This window comes from Podarcis bocagei (genome assembly GCF_964188305.1).
Source record: "Podarcis bocagei genome assembly, chromosome: 1".
NCBI lineage: Eukaryota > Metazoa > Chordata > Lepidosauria > Squamata > Lacertidae > Podarcis > Podarcis bocagei.
In genome coordinates, this window is record NC_138125.1 from 105,462,222 (window position 1) to 105,480,826 (window position 18,605).

The 18,605-nt window shown below is 40.3% G+C and overlaps 1 protein-coding gene across 2 annotated transcripts in view; it reads left to right on the forward strand.

The window, feature by feature from the left end:
* Window positions 1-6: 6 nt before the first annotated feature.
* The window catches only part of ACVR2A (activin A receptor type 2A), a 50,641-nt gene continuing 32,042 nt past the window's right edge, over window positions 7-18,605 (forward strand). For both annotated transcript variants that reach the window (XM_081167694.1, XM_081167695.1), the window contains exon 1: window positions 7-598. In XM_081167694.1, coding sequence (XP_081023820.1) covers window positions 544-598 — 55 coding nt within the window. In that variant the 5' untranslated portion in view covers window positions 7-543. The remainder of the gene's footprint in view (window positions 599-18,605) is intronic.

Here is an 18,605-nt window from a genome sequence, read left to right on the forward strand (position 1 = left end):
AATGGATTAATTTACTATTGCCCATTCCGTTGAAAACAGGTTTGTGCTGACACTTGAAACTAATGTGGAACTATTTCTCACCCAGACACTACATACTGTTAAAGAGGCGTGAAGAAGAAAGTATTGTTTACTAATATCTGTGCGACTTGCCTGATTCCAGTACTCCTGGGGGATATTTTACAGATTTTAAAGTGAAGAAAACAATGCTCCAAGGCAATTTGCTTAGTAGTCGGTCAATTGCTTTACTATTGACCTTTTAAACTGGGTCCTTAATATGTTCTTATGAATTGAATTTTGCCACTGTTTGTACAGAAGCCAAATGACGTGTATGTTCCCAAATACATACATCCCTTTACTGGAGGATCCACTAAGGAAGACCTAGATACACTAGTATTGAAATCTGATTTTACTCTTATGGACACTACTTTCCAAATATGTTCTTACAGAAAATTTTAATAAAGTGAAAGAGGGATTTTCATATTTGGAGGACCTGGAAAGCTGGATATATAGAATAACTTCATATCATTTCTAACTATTTGGAAAATGGGAGCTGCTACAAAGTTGGTGTTTGCTGTTTTTCTTATCTCTTGTTCTTCAGGTAAGTGTACAGTATATAGTTTTCTTCTCAACTTAGCTTTCAGTATTCTGATATCCTTAACATTACCTTGCATTATCATTTGTTAAATTAAAATGTGGATTAATATTTTTTTGTACTTTTTTGTCAACAGCAGTGACACTACAGTGTGTGTGTTGTTTGGAATACCACAACTGTGCTTTACTGCTACTGATGTTTTACAGACTACCAGTGCGCAAGCTAATAATTTGTAGTGTTAGCCATTCCTTCATGTTTGTCAGCATTATAGTAACTTACCAGTAACTTGGTTTTAATATTCACAGCTTTCTCTTTTGAAAATTTATTAGTAGCTTCTTATACAAATATGAAAAATATAGAATTGGAAAGTTGTGTTGAATGGTCTTAGATGAGAGGTATACACTTTAAAATACTTTTCACACAGTAGGTTTTAGGTTTTCCTAATCCTTTAATATCCACCTAGTAAGTAGTGTGTGCTAAAGTAAATGGTAAACCTCAACTTTTGCAACAAAATCTTTTCATTATAATAAATACGTTTGAACAGGTTTTGCTCATATGACAATGCTTTACTGGGTAGCAAGCAGTGGTTGAAAGAATTGCTTCATGCACAGCACTTTGACTAGTTAGTAATGGATTGGGTGGCTATTCTTGGTTTTCCCTTCACTAAATGTGCATGCTATAGTTGTACTTTAGTTTCCTAGGTACATGCATTCAGTGTTGAAAAGAGAAACAGATTTTATAATTGACATATTTGGTTATGATTTTACTTTGATTTACATTGTTATCTAGCTCTTGCTCTCCAGCAGTTTTGTAATGTGTGTGAGTTTTTGCTGAATGGTACACTTTCTTGTGGTTATTAAATGGATACAGTCTAGTCTTGTGTCTGTAATGTTATTGATCTGTTCCGTGTGGGCTGACTGTGCTGTGAAATGGCGATCAGTGCTAGAGACTGAAGAGATTGTGAATTTTACGTAAAGGCAAAATGGCTAAATGGATAACACAGTTTGGCATAAACTGTTACATCAAATGAAAAGTTACAATACATTTTAAAGAAGTGATGCCCTTATTGGGTAAACTGTGTTGTAAACATTTCTGAAATTCCATATGAAAAGGTTGCTTAGAATATTCAGTTTCTTAACATTTTACTTATAGATAAAATACTTCAGATAGAATCTGTTTACATTTTCATGCTCCAATTTGCATTTTATCAGCTATAATAAAAGTCTGCTTTTTTCTCTTCAATAAATGGTTTAACATAATTCCAAGGGGGGAAGCACAGGATGCTCTTAGATAACCTCACATTTTGAACTGATTCTGCTTACCTTTACCTGAAAGCAGGTTCTAGATTCTTGGTTGCTTAGTGTTTCAGACCTACCTAAGTCAGAGAAACATTTGATTCAAAAGGCCATCCACTCAGTGCTCCCTAAGTGACTTTAGTTCATAGAATACTGTACATAGCAGTTACCATGCAGAAAAATGCTTTTTTGTGGAAGGCATTTCTAAAAGATGTATGCAGCAGGGTATAAGCTATTAGCAATGTATCTAGCAGCTCACATTAACGCACTCATTTTAAAGCAAGAAGTGCAACAGATTTAACTTCTGTAACTGAAATTATGGATGTGTCTTGCACTCTAGAAAAACATTTAGACTGGCCATTTAAATATGCTTACAACACAGTGGACTATGTTTTTCATGTTTGTTTTTCTATGAAGGATAGGCATGAGCGAATATAATTTACTGAAACACAAAGTTGGGGAAACTATTGAATATTACTAAAAAGCCACTACATCTGAATGGATGGCCTACTCTGCCTTTTTGCTATCTTCAAACATATTGACTAGTGTTGCTCAAAACTCTGAAGAAATAAGTTACTGACTTTTAATAAATATAGTTAATATGGAATGGTTTCTTCTTTTGCACCAAATGAAAAGTTGCATTTAAAATGTGTAATTAAAGCAGTGGTGGAAAGTTGTTTTCTTGAAACATACTGTGGTTTACTACTGAGTAAATGCAATTTTGAGAATGCAAAGGGGTGAGCTTACAACCTCATCTTTTTAAGAATACAGTAATTACCCAATGTAAAACCAGTGGCCTTCTCTTTTACATTCTGTAGAATGTTTAATGCAGTTTACATCTGTTTTAAAACATATCCACAGAGTTGAGAAAGTAGTAAAAGTATATAGGCATCTCATGCCTCTATAGAAGAGACATCTCTGGAAAATTAATGTTGACTTCAGCAATCTTAGCCTCTTAGCTAGTAACAGTGTTAGTAATGATGTAGAAGAGTGCCTTATCTTGTAGTTGAAGTGGTGTGAATATCTGTAAATTCATTCAGGAGTTAGGACTACAGTGTGTGCTTATCGTAGATTGCATTTTTACAACGCATTTGTACTAGGTGCCTAGTCCAAATTTTGAAGGAGGCAAAACTTAAAAATAGTTTGCTAGGTTTGTTGTTGTTTAACAGAAGGTCACTTATAAGAGCTTTAGCCTTCCTGTTTTGTAGGTTACCCATCACCAGGACATGTAACCAGTTTACACATGTAAACTTCAACAAAGAAAGTATCCTGGTATACACACCATGCTAATTCAAATTAAGACTTGGTATGAATCTGTGGGCTCTCGTGAGATTGTGAGCACTTAGCTTCTTCCTGGTTGTTCTGCTGCTGTTATAAGCCATGGTTTGGCTTAGTGTGCCTCCTGAGCCTGGTTTAGCTAGCTCACTGTTTAGCTTTCATGGACAAAACCACAAGCTGTAAATCGTAGTGCAAACCGTGGTTACAGTTCCTAGTTGGTTTGGAGAGACCTAACCACGAGTCTGGATTAAGATGACACTAAGCCAAATCTTAGTTCAGCTCAGCATCAGAAACTGAATGACCAGGGATGCACATAGTATCTGTGAATTCCTTTACAGAAGCTTGCGTGTTTTTAGTAAACCATGGTTTGATTAGAGTGACATACAACCCCAGCCAGTGATGAGGCAAGTTCTTGAGAATACCTTTTGTCTAGAAAGGATGCAAGATGAAGTTAGGGAGAAATTGCTTTCTTCTACTGTATTGCATAGTCTTAACACACAGTGTATATGTATTTTAAAGAATATGTTTTTACCCCATGTACAGTATTACAGAAATTTGAATTTTAAAACACATCTTTAGAGTCAAGCTACAGCCAAAGAAAATGAGTCAAGATATTTAATTAGAATATAGAAAATGAAGCAACTTGCCTTTTCCATACCTTAAAAATAATTAAGGTATCAACAGTGATATAGCATAAATGTGGTTATCATTAAATTGTTTCTATAAGCATACTCGTGTAACTGTCTATTACTAGTAGATTATCATAAAAAATTATAGCTATTTAGTTCAAGCACTGGCTAATGTGCATCTAATAAAACTGAACTGTTATGTATATCAAGGAAGAGTAAATAGTACAGTTTTGATAATACTCCACAATCCCAGCCAAATATCACAAAACATTCGGTAGTTCTCAAATATAATAACCAATTGTTGCCTAATGCAGCACTTGTATACTGAAAGTATTTTTGTAAATTGTTGTTTTTATAATAGTGCTCAAAGTACACAGGTTTCATAGTTGCTGCTGAACTGTCAAACCTTGAGTGTTCATAACTGGTGTAACTTTTGCTCTTTTGTGTCTGTCAACAAACATTGAAGTTTTGGTTTTTTTATGAGGTTACTGCATGGCTATACTGCAGCTGTAAGGGAAACCACCATGATATGAGATTTGTTTTAACAGCTTTGGGATTCAGATTTCAGCTTGTTTAAATTGCTTGAGTAACTGAAACGATTGTCCTTGTTCATTATGCTTGCTAAACAATTCTAACTAAAAATGTAACCTTAGCTTTGCAAATTTCCATAGAAATATTTGGGGTTTTCTAGCACACAAATTCATAAATCTGTATCTGTTTACAGATTTGTTGATCAGCAAGATGTGCCCCTTTTCTTGGTTGTTCTAAAATGCTTTACATGGGTATTTTACTGAGGTAAAAAGATTATGAAAATCTTTTCCTAAGGTACTAGAAATAGGGGCTATGTGGCAGATGTCTAGTAGTCCACATTTCTATGTTATACTTTCAGTTGTCATGGTTTCTGGGAAAACTGCAAATTAAGCTTTGGTATAAAGAATTACCCTAGGAAGGAATCAGTAGTTCTCCAAGGAAGCTCAAGATCTTCACAGATCCCTCATTGTTTACTGGTACAATCAAAGACATAAAATATGCTAGTCCTGGGTGGAATATATAGGAAGCTACATGTTTATTCTCACGTGCTGATTGCCATTCCCAATAGTTTACTGGGGCTCTTCATAAATTTGACAAGTTTGCCTCCGTAAGGTCCACCTCCCAGGGAATTGCTAGACATTGCAGCATTATTTGGTTGTAAACGTCAAACAGTTCCTATTCTTGGTGTAGAGTGCAAGCCAAACCACTGACCCACTGTTAATGTGAGCTTGGATACAACAGAGAGTTTGAGTGCAACTTTAGCAGACTTCACTGGCAGGGAGCTCCTGCCACCATTGAAGTCCCCATTGTGGCGTCCATGCCAGTTGCTGCCAACACACCTTCCCCCCTCAAGTTGGGTGTTTATGGGGGTGAGAGGGGATAGAGCTGAACCAGCCAGGGACCTGCTGGATCCTATGCTTGTCTTCCTACTGGTGGTGGGCTCTATCTAGGCCTCTTTGTTGTACCAAACTGGGGCTGGCTCAAAATGAGCAGCATTAGTCACTTCCTCAAGGTCTACCTGGCTGCTGGTGTGAGCTTCAGAGTTGGGCTGCTTTGATGGCAATGTTGCTCCATTCAGTGCCACTGTTATTGGCTGGGGGTTAGGATTGCTCTTTTAAGCTGATATCTTATGGGCATTTACCAGTAGCTGACAGTAAGCCACATTGAATACTGTGGGGTTATTTCTGAGTAAGTGTGTGTAGAATGGCACTGTTTTAGAGAAGTTTACTATGACAAAAATTTACCATACCTTTTTTGTGGTACTGTAACTTGGTGACTCCAAAATAGCAAGACAGATATAAAAAAAGCCAAACTTGCTGTTCTTTCAACTATGATTTGAACCAATCTAATTTTTGAAGGGGAATTTTTGAAGGTGTTGAGCAATTGGGTTGAATAGCATAATACTTGCATAGAATAAACACTAATTTCTCAAACTTACTAAATGAAAATTAAAAATTCTCTTACCGTTTTCTTTTTAACACTGAGCAATTACAGTTCTAATTATCAATCTTAAATATAAATTTCAGGAGGTTAATTTATACTGACTTTATAGATCAGCCTTCCCCAACCTTCTTTCATTCAGATGTATCAGACTCCAGCTTGTGCATCAGCCTCAGCCAGCTTGGCCAAAATGTACAGAGATGATGGGAGCTGCAATCATAAACATCCAGAGGGTCCAAGGTTGGGGAAGGCTGTTCTAAATTATCATAACTATATAAATTAATGAAAGTACTTTAGCTTATGCTATTTCATTTGTGGCTTTATGTCTTAATGGAGTCTACATGAGACATAAGGTAAAGGGTGAAGGTACCCCTGCCCCTACGGGCCAGTCTTGACAGACTCTAGGGTTGTGCGCTCATCTCACTCTATAGGCCGGGAGCCAGCGCTGTCCACAGACACTTCCGGGTCACGTGGCCAGCGTGACAAGCTGCATCTGGCGAGCCAGCACAGCACACGGAAACACCGTTTACCTTCCCGCTGGTAAGCGGTTCCTATTTATCTACTTGCACCTGGGGGTGCTTTCGAACTGCTAGGTTGGCAGGCGCTGGGACCGAACGACGGGAGCGCACCCCGTCGCGGGGATTCGAACCGCCGACCATGCGATCGGCAAGTCCTAGGCGCTGAGGTTTTACCCACAGTGCCACATGAGACATATATAATGGCAAAAAGTACGGTATTCCCGTATTATTGTTTCAGATGTACAAGGTTGAATTTTAACTTTGACCATGCTGCAGTAGAAACTTCAGCCGCTATTAATTCCTTTTTATATTTCTCATTCAGAGCAATTAAAGTTTTCTTCTTTTTGGAGTTATTTAAACACTTTAGGAATATATATATATATATATATATATATATATATATATATATATATATATATATCACATAGGCCATGTACAGTCATACCTCATTTTAAGTGTGCCCCATTTAGGGTCCATTTCATCAAACGTCTGCAGCAAACCCAGAAGTACCGGAACCGGTTACTTCCGGGTTTGCCGCATGTGCAGAAGCGCTAAATCTCACTTCGTGCGTGCTCAGAGCAGCACTTTGTTGAGTGTCCCTTTCGTCCAGCATCCAGGGCTCCAGAACTGATCCCAGACGCAAAAGGAGGTACGACTGTACTTAAAAATGAGAAATTCACTTGCCTTTTGTTTTAGCACCTGTCGGAGAAAGCTATTATAGCCACTAGTGCTTCTGAGAACCACAGTATCCAGGCATGAGCCTGCAGTTTGCAGCAAATTTTGCTGACATTGCACAACTTTTGGAGCACTGCTTGGTAATGTTTTGGTATTTAGCCCTACATCTTAGTGTTTCATTGCATTTGTATACCACCCATCCTACTAAGTTGTCTAGGAAGTTTACATAAAAAATAGAAAACAATTAACAATAGAAATCTAAAATAGCTAAAGCAATTTTAAAGCAGAGGGTATTAAAGAAATCTTGTTTTTAATCACTGTTAAATATCTATTGAAACTCTTCCAAATAGTTAGGGAGGGGGGTCATCTTCAGCTTGATTCCAAGGCTGGAATCAAGAAATATTGGCGTATTATGGCCACTCTTAAAACACTTTGCAGATAAATTGCTTGCATCTGTTTTGACATGGGTTCTACTCATACAGAGTTGGTGCTTACTGTATCTTTTATTCCTTCTTACAAGTCTTTTTTTTTTAAGATAGATTCTTACCAGTTTATGTAGCCTAAGGTTATGGAAAGGATCTTGGAGAAGTGTGACTTACTACTTGTACGTTAAACTTTCCCTTCCTGGCTCACTAGATCAATTAGAGTAGCTTTGACTGACTGTGTGAGAGGGATTATTATTGCATTGCTGAATGAAGTTAGGATCCCTACTGCACAACCAACATGCTTTGAGTTGCTTTGTAAATAAGCGATTACCAGACTTGGAAGATTTTTGCCTAGTTCCCTACGTTCCCTACTTGAGGAAGCTGCTTAAGTATGTTACGGTGTCCTAGCTCTAGGTCTTCCTAGATGATAGTAATAATAAAAAACCCTTTAAGGTGTTATGATTATGCTACTGCAACTGGGTGTCCAGAATGCAGCAATAACCTTTTTATCAATTTTGGCTGCCTCACTAGTAGTTACCTTTCTGGATTCATGCCTTGATAACATCCATATATGACAACTGTAAGATACTGTTCATGGGGCTGCTGTGATAATTTGCATGTTCCTTTGGTATTATACTATTTGCATTGATTACCACTTTGTTTCTGGTGTTACGGTAAAATCTGGGTGCGGGGCTACTCTGCCACCCAGCTCGTTGGACTAGGTCCACGGGTCCCTGCGGAAGAAAATGAGCTCAGCCGGAGACAGGAGCAAACTGCAGAAGATCCAAGTTTATTGCGCAACGGGTTCAAGGCGAGATTGAACAGCGAGAAAGGGGTGACATGAACTTTTGAAATTTCCCTCCGTGTCCCAGAATACAGTGCAAAATACATCCCAGTTACATCATGAATACATTAAGAAGAGGTTGGGTCACACAGGATTAACATATGGAGGAGGGAGGGGGGAATATGCAGAGCTGGAGATATGCGCAGATAAGCACATCCTGAGTACCTGATGAGAAGACAATGGTCCATGTATGCATGGTCTGCCACCTGGCCTTGCCCGGAGGAAAGGCTTGGCAGAGTGATTTGACAGGATTAGGGTCTTGACACCTTGCTTGAGGGATTATGGAGGACAGGGGAGGTGTCATGGAGTCCTAGAGAAATTGAGCAAATTGGCACGTTGATTTTCTATGAATTTTATAGATTTTAGTCCCTTTTGACATTGACAATTGGAAATAAATGGATATATTGTAGCGAAGAAGGAGGTGAAGAAGACATGCCCCCCCTTCCGTATCACTGGCCAAATTAATAGTGCTGGTGCTGACCTTTTTAAGGCCCTAAACAGACTGGGAAGCAAATTATATTGAGGACAGAGTCCACTCACATCACGTATCTCAATGCTTAGGTCAAAACTAGAAATCCCTTTTTTGTGTGTGACCCAATATACAATGTGGAGGCACACGGTTTAGTTGTTTCTTGATCGTGACACTGCATTTGTTGACAGGCCCAAAGGGGTCCACCTGGCACCATTTGGACTTCTGCCAAGTATTAGAAATGCGGTTCATTTTAGGGTATTTGAGGGAATACCTTTTACATTTAGTTCAAATTCTGCTTGTCTCAGTGTCTCACTTTTGTGTTGATCATTCTGTTTAGCTTGTTTGTTTACTGTTAGGAAACCTAAGTTCCTTTTCTAAAGACAAGTTTGGGATACACAAGTCTTGTTAGCCTCTTATTGTGCTTTTAGTAAAGTTTTGTGGGGAGGGAACCCTAAGCTGTACAGGGTGGGTAAAACATTTTTTTTAAAGAAGTGGCCCTTTGATTTTTTTTTATTTAAAATGTTTTAAAATTAATTTCCCCTTAAAAATGAAACTTTGTTTAGATCATGTATGAATGCAATCTGTCTTGTCAAATGTTTAACTGTCTATTAAATACAAGTTAAAGGCTGCTTTTTCTGCCTAAATATTTACTTACTTGCATCATTTATTTCAAGAAACAAATATTTCCAGTGCAGCTTGCATGTAATACTAAAATACATTTTTTAAACTGCAGTCGGCAGTACCAGTGTAAATAAGTCAACAAAAGCTTGCATTGTTTTACCAAGCCTACTTGGAATTGGGAGAAGAGTGGTTTTGTGCTTGGCATGGAAGAGAGGAATTCCTTCCTATACCTATGTGCTTACTTTCCATGCTGGACATGGAAGAGGGAGTGAGCTCTCCATTTGCCCTTTGCCAGCCTGCTCACTAGTCTGTATGGAAGTCCATGCACCTGCCTTAATGCAATTCCTAGATGTATATGGTTGCCAGGCTAATGCTTAAACAAAAGGCTCATCATGTTAATATACTTTAAAGCTCATTGGGATCTCTTCCCACAGGGAAGGTGGTAGATGGCTGTGGGAGGTGGAGGGAGAAAAGCCCAGCTAGAGTGGATTGGTGTTGAGTAAGGAAAAGGAAAATTAAGGAAAAGTTCAGCAGGAGCAGGCTCTGCAGCCATCTTCACCTCTTCCTTTGCATTTCTCAGTGCCCGCAAGAGCTGTCTCTTTTTGATCAACTATTATAAATAACCATGGATTCCATTCATACCCTCTTTGAAGTGGAAGGTGACCAGTTGCATTCTGGTGAAAGTCATGAGCAGAATGCTATTCTCCTTTCCTGCTTGGAGTTGGGAGAGGGCGGTGGGTAGCTTAATGAAAACATTGGCACAGTGGTCTGGCTCACATATCACAATAAACCATAGCTTCTGCTTAAAAATCTGTGCTTTGTTTCCCAGCTGCTGCACTGGGGAGGAAACAAACCAGAGCCTGCCTTGCTGCATGTGAACCTAGGCTTGTGGTTTGTTTCTGCCAAACAAACTATCAGCAGTAAGCCAAGAAGAAATACTGTCTACTCCTCGTGGTTTGAAGAAAAACAAACCAGGGATAGAATTCTACTAACCTGTTGTACTTCAGTGATTACCTCTGGCACAATGGGACTCTCCACTCCATCATGTATGTCCTGCACTATACCCAAATCTGCTCTGTATGGTTGGGAGAACCCCATAGTAGGTTTAGGAGGCATGTAGGGAGAGGAGAGCAGAAGAAGATTCTGTCAAGCCAGGAGAAACCTTGTACTAACAGAATCTTCGCCTTAGTACAGCAGGAGTGGCAGAGGAGCTGAGTGCAGACTTTTGAGCAGTGCACCAACATGCTAACTCATACATATTAAACCATTAAAAAAAACTACGGTCTGAACCACACCAAAGTAGCAAGGCAAATTCAGCTAGAAGCAGTGCATTCAGTGTGGTGGCACCAGGTTTATGGAACTCCTTGCCCAGTGAGATTAGGCAGGTATCATCTGTGTTTTTGGCTCCAGGTGTGTTTTAGGCAGCAGTTTTAAACTTGTTCTAGCAAGCATTTTCCTGAATGTGACCCATATTGTACGCTTTGTGAACTTACCTGGCTTACACGGTATTTTGTTTTCATAGTGCTTTGTTTTATTTTTTATTTGCCCTAATGCATTGTATTCTGTACACGATGTAGATAGTTTTATATGATCACAAAGTAAAAACATATAATGAATGAAAAAATAAGCTTGTGACCTGCAGGAAAGGGTTTGAAAATAAAAACCACTAATATCTTAATGATGTTATACCGGGTTGTCCTTTGATTTCAGTGGGATGCTAATTGCAAATAATCTATTAGGCAAACTTGGCAGTTTCAAAGTTAAAATAAACTTGATTACCACTTGCAAGTATGTGAGGGAATCCATATGTCACTGATTTGTATTTGTAATTGGGGTCAGGAGTAATAAAACAGTGCATACAAAACTTTTAGATCAGTTTATCAGGAATGATTATCATGCAGGTTTTTAATGGATTTACAAATTGTATTGTTTGTTTTACGCCTTGAACATATTTAGAGAAACAATACCTATAACTAACTAAGTAACTAATCAAGCAAGCAAGTCAGTAATCAAGTAAAACAATTGAATTAATCTCTTTGCTGTGCCTGTCAAATCAATACAAAAGGTAACATTCTTATTTATTGAGTGTGAGGCTGCAAGCTAAAGCGAAACTTATTAATTTTTATTTTACTTGCTGCAAACACAGACTTCAGGGTGGTGTCTTGTTTCATTTCTGGAGCTGGGGAATTTGGAAGTGTTTGTTTAAAATCTGTTTTGGTAGTGCATTCGATTACTCTGAATCATAATATTGCCTAAACAGAAAAAAGCACTAGCATTTGGCATAATTTCTAATGAAACCACTGAAGGGAAGAGGTAGATGTAAATATTGCAGGCAGGAGTATGCTAACAATGCAGCACAAATGAGGAAACATTTAAAAACATGTAGAAACTGTCCCAACAGGGGTATTTTTTTAGCCTTGTTTGCTAGTAAGAAATGTGTTAAATTATAATGCAAACCATCCAGAAAACCCATCTTGCTACATAGTTCATAGTGATACTGTGGAATTCCCTACTGCAAGAAGTTTGATGACCACAAACTTAAGACAGTGGAATTAGACAAATACATGGAGGATAAGCTTCTCAGTGGTAACTTGTGATGATGACTATACTACTTCTAGGGCTGGAGCCGGCATACCTTTGTATACCAGCTGCTGGGGAACAGCTGGAGAGTGCTAGCATGCTGATGTCCTGCTTATAGGCTTCTCATAGCCATGCATTTGAAATTGGCTAGTCCTGAACTAGGTAGACCATTATTCTAATTCAGCAGGGCTCCTTTCTGTTCTTATCCACCCTTTATGCCACTAGGAATTTCATCCATTGTGCTCACTAGGGAAATCTCTCTCTCTCTCTCTCTCTCTCTCTCTCTCTCTCTCACACACACACACACACACACACACACACACACACACACACACTCCATGGCTCCCTTGACCAACTACATTATTTCTGTGGCACCCCTGTGGGGCTCAGGAGCCCAGTTATGTCACCCCTTGCCTGCAGAGCTGGCAGCCTCTCACCCTTTTCAAACGCCCTCCCTTGTAGAATGTTCCCTTGGCCTCCTCTCTTCTCTCCTTTCCCCTCTCCTTGGGAGCTCTCCGGGCTGTTGCTGCTGCTGTCCCTGGTCTCTGAGTCCCCACCCCAACCCCGAAGAGAGGTGCCTCTCAGAGGCACCATACACCTGCAGAGCTTGTAGCCAGGGCTTCTGCAATAAACAGCTGTGCAAGCCTTTGAGAGGAAGAGACCCGAGAGGGCATCAGAGGAGGGAGGGAAGGAAGGGAAAAGGGACAGAGGCCATTGTTGCCCGCAGCAGCCCTGATCATCATTCAAGGCATCCCAGGGTGCCACAGCACACAGGTTGAAAACCACTGCCTCTGTTGCATGATTGCCAGTAAGATCGATTTAGGTTCACAGACCTGAGAATAAAAAATGTTATCGGTGGTGGCTTCACAATTATGGAACATTCCCGAATGAGATACACTTGCTTCCTGTTGTGCAGACTTTACAATGGGCTTTAAGATACTATCTGTTATAGTCAGTGTTTGAAAATAGTCTGATGCCAGTTGCATTTTGCGACTGGCAACAGACCTTTTGTGAGGCAGTGCAGATGTCCAGGTGTCATTGTTGGGTATCTAACATCTCCATGTGGCTGCAATGCAACTCCAGTCAGTTGGTCTGTGGGGCAGCAGGGCACCCAAAGGCACCTCTTTGCTGTTGTACTTCCCTGCAAATCACCTGATTGGCAGGGTAGCGCGGCACTAGAAGACACACATCTTTTGGTGCTTGGTGGAAAACATCAGAGGCAATGACTATCAAACCCTGGTGGCGGTTGATGCCGGGGATGCTGCAGAGGAGAGGAACCGTTTGGGACTGCTGCTTGGAGCCCCATCAGCACTGTAAATGCGGAGCTGTTCGTTTGGCTGCTCCAACTTTAAAACAGTTACAACAGCTGCCGAGCTTTGGTGTCAGTGTCATGGCTCCAAAGACCCCCTCGCCCCACAAGGCAGCAGCAGGAGTGCATCTACTGTTAATTGCACAGTTAAAAGGTGTAATTAGTTATCTATATGCTGTTTTCCACTGGTTTTGCCAGCATTGTGTGTGCTGTACAAATACTGTACGGAAGAAAATATATATTTCAGTCCATAGCAAATAATGCACTTAGCTTTTTAAATCAAGCTTCTAGTTTCGTGTGTGTGTGTGTGTGTGTGTGTGTGTGTAACGGATTGTGAAACCAAGCAGGAGGGTTCTTAGTAGGAATTGTAGTGAGCAAGGTTACTCCTTTTGTGTAACTTATTGCTCCTGCCTGTGACTACCAAAGCAGCTTCAAATTCAGTTTTTCTTGGCAAAGATTGTGGATCATTATGCCACAAAAGTGTAAACATGGCCTTGGGTATATAATTATCAAGAAAAATTTGCATAGGCCACCTTTTGAGGCATAGCTTGCTCATGGTTGATTACATAGCAGGAAAATACAATACCAAAAAAAAAAAAAATCAGTATTAACAATCACTGTGATACTGGTCTGCCTTATCACAAGGATTACTGAAATGTGTGTGCTTTGAAGCCTCAATGTATATGTTAAGGATAGACAATACGTTAAGGAGTTTAAAAATAAGAGTAGAGTGTTTTGAAAACTGAAGCATGGTACCAATATTTTTATTGTAAACACAAAATTAACCAACTATTAACAATTCTATTAAAATAGTAACAATGTGTCACTTATGTGGATTGCATATTGATGCATGCTTATAAAAAAAAATAAAGTGTTGCTGATACCCACTCCCCAAATGTGAGTAGACATTCTGTTTTGGCACCCACAATCCAGGTTCCAAGAGCCACTTGCTTCCTAGCTTTTCTATCACAGTTTCTAACACAGGCTACAGTGTGGCTTTTCTGACTCTTTAAGGGTGCTGTTTTCTTTCTGAGATTATGAGCTGGTTTAGTATGTTAAGATGCTGCTTCTTAGTAACAATTAGGTTGGGGATCACCAACACGTGATTGATGGCCCATGTATATTTTTTAGATATTTTGAAGGGGTGGGAGAATGGCAGGCATTTCCTTGACCTGTGGAGGGGGTTTTCTGAATGTGATGTATGTATGCTCCAGTGTGCTGTGCACTTGGACAGAGAGAGCGGGAGAGATATTTGGCACAATGTGAAGTCTCTGAGAGAGTGGTGTGGCTATGTTTTGCTGGTACTGGGGAATGTTTCTTGTTAGACAGCAACAGCGCATGATGTGTGCGCGCGCACGTGCACAACCTTATGGCAAGTGTGAGGTTGTGGCGAGGGGAGAAGCAAGGACTGTACTCTCTAATTTTGTTATGACATGCCCCCATGGCAGCTATTTTAAGACTGGCCCCCGCATGTGCCTGCTGACCCAGAAAAGTTGGCAACTCCAGGTTAGCTCAGGGGTGGGGAACTTTTGATCCTCCAGATATTGCTGGGCTATAGCTCTCATCACCCCTGGCTGTTGGCTGTACTGGGTGAGATTGATGGGGGAATTAGAGTCTAATAATACCTAGAAGGCCACTGTTTTTGCTGCAGTTGGCTTGGGGACTTTATGCTGGTGATGGGTATGGCCACCCACATTCATGCACATGAGACATGCAGCAGAAGTTTAAACCACTCCATCCAGTGATACAGTGTTACATGACCCCTTTTACCATTGCTGATTTGGGTGGTGCTGAACCTCTACTTGCTATTGATTGGAGTGTTCCTTCCTGTTTCTGGAGTGTTCCAATCTGTTATTATGCGTATTGAGCATTCCAATGTTTTGCAAGCACTTGGGAAAATATCAGAACATATTGGAACACTCTGATCTACTTTGATCAGTGGCAGATAGGAGGTATTTTGTTCAGTGCTGTTGGCCCTGGGCTAAGTTCTGCTGGACCAGCAAAAAAAGGCTTGGTGGACTGGATTAGACTTGCAGTTCAGTTATATCAGAAGTGGTGAATCACTTATTTGTATTGGAAAATATAAAGCACCAATGGGAAATTATTAAATCAGTGATTTAAGTTGGCCGCTACAGCTTCAGGATGCATTTGAAATTGCCTTGATTTAACTCAGTCCACTCTGATCTTCTAGCAGATTCTCTTGTCTAGCTGGTTGTGGCTTTCAGTGTGAGGAACTGCTAGAGTACTCTTGGGGATGTGGGAAGTTTGGACCATAGCCAGTGCCAAAAGAGATCGCAACCTCCCAACCTTTTCCCTTAGCAGTGTGCTACTGAATATGTGCAATTAACACTGTAAGGCAGTTCTGTTTATATTCCTCAGATGTTGGTTTTCTGTGTACTTTGTGCATCGGTTTTCAGCAGCTTATTGGATCTGTTACGTTGCGGTAGTGTGCCATCAGCAGTTTGACAAGTAACTTTAAATCTTACTGCCGTAACTAGAAAACCATGTTCTTTAAAAGCCAATGACCATTTTTTCAAACCATTAACTTGGTTGAGATGTCAGGCCAAATCATGGTTTAAACTTCCAAATATAAAATGGAATTGTTTTGTCAGCTTTCTTCTTCCATGCATTCCGCTTTGTAAGTTTGCTCCCTGCACCTCAAAGTGCAGTAGCTTCTGGAGCTGGAGTGATGGCTGTAACTTGCAGTCTATCCATTTAGACATTGCATCGTGATAATGGGACATGGTTTGCAAACCTGGTTCTGACTGTAATAGGCCAATTGTCTTTATCTTCTAAAAAGTTCCTCCTGGTGTCGCCCTTGCTCAAATCTTTTAGAGAGACTCCCCCTACATTAAGGTCAAAGTCACCCTATAGTATGGCTTTTCCATCAGCAAATTTATTTAATTTACATAAAACTTTTCAAATAAAGTCAAGTCATTTTGAGTTTGGTGCATATAGGGATCTAACAGTTTACATTATTATTAAATGGACAATGAATGGTTAAAAAAATACCATTCTTGTATTTCAGTATTGAATGGATTTTAAAGTTTATTCCTTTGCCAAAAATGACTGCTACCACCCTGTCCTTTACTTGAACCTGGTGCTGTCACTTGGTGTTGAAACCAATTACCACTGAAGATTTTACTTTCCCTTGGGGGTTTTAACAAGAGATACAAAGGCAATTTGTGGCTTGTATGTATAGGCATTTCTTTTTTATAGGATCACTAATTCCCCTCATGTTCACTGTTACTGTTTCTAGTGTTAAAGACTAACCTGTAACCAGGATACCATTCTCCTTGAGATTTGGTTAAAGTCACAAGTTAAGTCTTGTCAACAATATCTGGAGGATCTAGGATGTAGCTGCTTTGTGTGTTGTAGTAGTCTCCTCTGTTGTTATGCGTGAGACGTTTGCTGGAACTTTTGCTCCAGTTTGTATCCTCCCAACATCCATCAGAAAATTCAGCATTCTCTTCTTCCATTGCCGCCTCTTGTTGTCATTCCAGAAGTAGGTTGATTCCAGGAGTGTTGTGGAGATCTGTTGCTTCCAGTCTATTTGTTGATGTGAGGCATTTTGATCCTCTCATGGCAATAAGATGTCAGAGGAAGCCCCAGCGATATTTAATTTCAGCTTCTTGCAGTTTAATCATGCAAGCACATAGATTTTTCCTTTCCACCCCCCCCCTGTGTTTCAGAAGCCAGATCCTGCATCACCATAACTGGATTGCTTTTATAAGTTATGGATATTAGGTTCCTTGGTTTTTTACATGCTTCCTCCTTCTTCCTGTATCGGGCAAAGCAGACGGTTACATGACAGGGGGAGGAGAGTTCTTTCCCCTAGTTTGAGTCTAAGTGCTCTGTGTTCCAGTTCAGAATAATCAACAGAGGTTATGAGGTCTGGAAGCAGTGATTTAAGCATGAGGCAAATATTGTGCAGGATCTTTCTGTTCTACTCTCTCTACAAAAAAATGAAAACGTAAATTAATTCTCCTGTTTTGATTTTTCTGCATCTTCAAGCTTGTTGAATGTATCTTCATTTTCTTTTTGTAATTGTTTGATCTTGCTAAGATTTGGCTTGATTATTTTGTTGCTGTAGTTGTTTCTGTTAAACAATCAAGCCACATGTTAAATTCTGTCAGTTTTGTTTTCAGTGGAAGCATTAGTTCATTCTAAGTATTTTTAATAAGCTCCTTTATTACTTCTGCTGCTGCAAGTTCATCTCCTCAGATATTGTTACCATTTTATTTCTCCAGCAAGAAAGAGGCATCTTTTGAAGGCAGTGCCATCTTGGCTGAGGCCTGCATTAGTGTTGCAGTTGAAGTGAACCTTCTATCTCAGGAAGAATTGATTAAATCAAAAGCCCTGCCTCTTATCTGTGTGTGCCCCCCCCCCCATAATTGGGAATCAAAAGTGGCTATATAAGAAGTATAATATAGCTTAGTTGGTTAGAGCGTGGTGCTGATAACACCAAGGTTGCAGGTTCGATCCCCATAAGGGACAGCTGCATATTCCTGCATTGAAGGAGGTTTGAACTAGATGTTCCTCAGGGTACCTTCCATCTCTGATCTCACAGGATGATATTTAAAGGCAAAATGACCCCCTCTTGAATGCATTAAGACTGCCAAATTGCAGGCAGATCCCTCCAGAGCTCTTTGCAGGCAGATTCCCTCCAGAGCTCTTTGCTCAAAACTTTAAGGTTTTAAAAGTATCTAGCTTTTTTATCTTCTGTCAAAATTGGGTGCAATTTTCAGGCATGTTTGTCCCTTCTGAGGTAGTGAAGCTTACCGGCTTTCAGAATGTTAGCTGGAGTGATTCTTTGCAAGGGAAGACTTCTCTCTTTTTTTGGAAGATGAATAAAATAGAAAACACTTCACCTCCCTATATGTTCAGCGGACAGTCTGAGAAGTGGTAATATGAGGCAGGTGCCTTGAGTAAGTGCAAGGTAGTAGTCTTACCAATAAGCAACACAACCGGGAGCTCCTTTAAGGGACAAGCAGGTTTAGCTGATTTAAGGGGAAAGTAGAAGTCTGAGGAGGGACGCGGGTGGCGCTGTGGGCTAAACCACAGAGCCTAGGACTTGCCAATCAGAAGGTCGGCGGTTCGAATCCCCGTGACGGGGTGAGCTCCCGTTGCTCGGTCCCTGCTCCTGCCAGTCTAGCAGTTCGAAAGCACATCAAAGTGCAAGTAGATCAATAGGTACCACTCCGGCAGGAAGGTAAACAGCGTTTCCGTGCGCTGCTCTGGTTCACCAGAAGCAGCTTAGTCCTGCTGGCCATATGACCCGGAAGCTGTACGCAGGCTCCCTCGGCCAATAAAGCAAGATGAGCGCCGCAATCCCAGAGTCGGTCACGACTGGACCTAATGGTCAGGGGTCCCTTTACCTTTACCTTTAGAAGTCT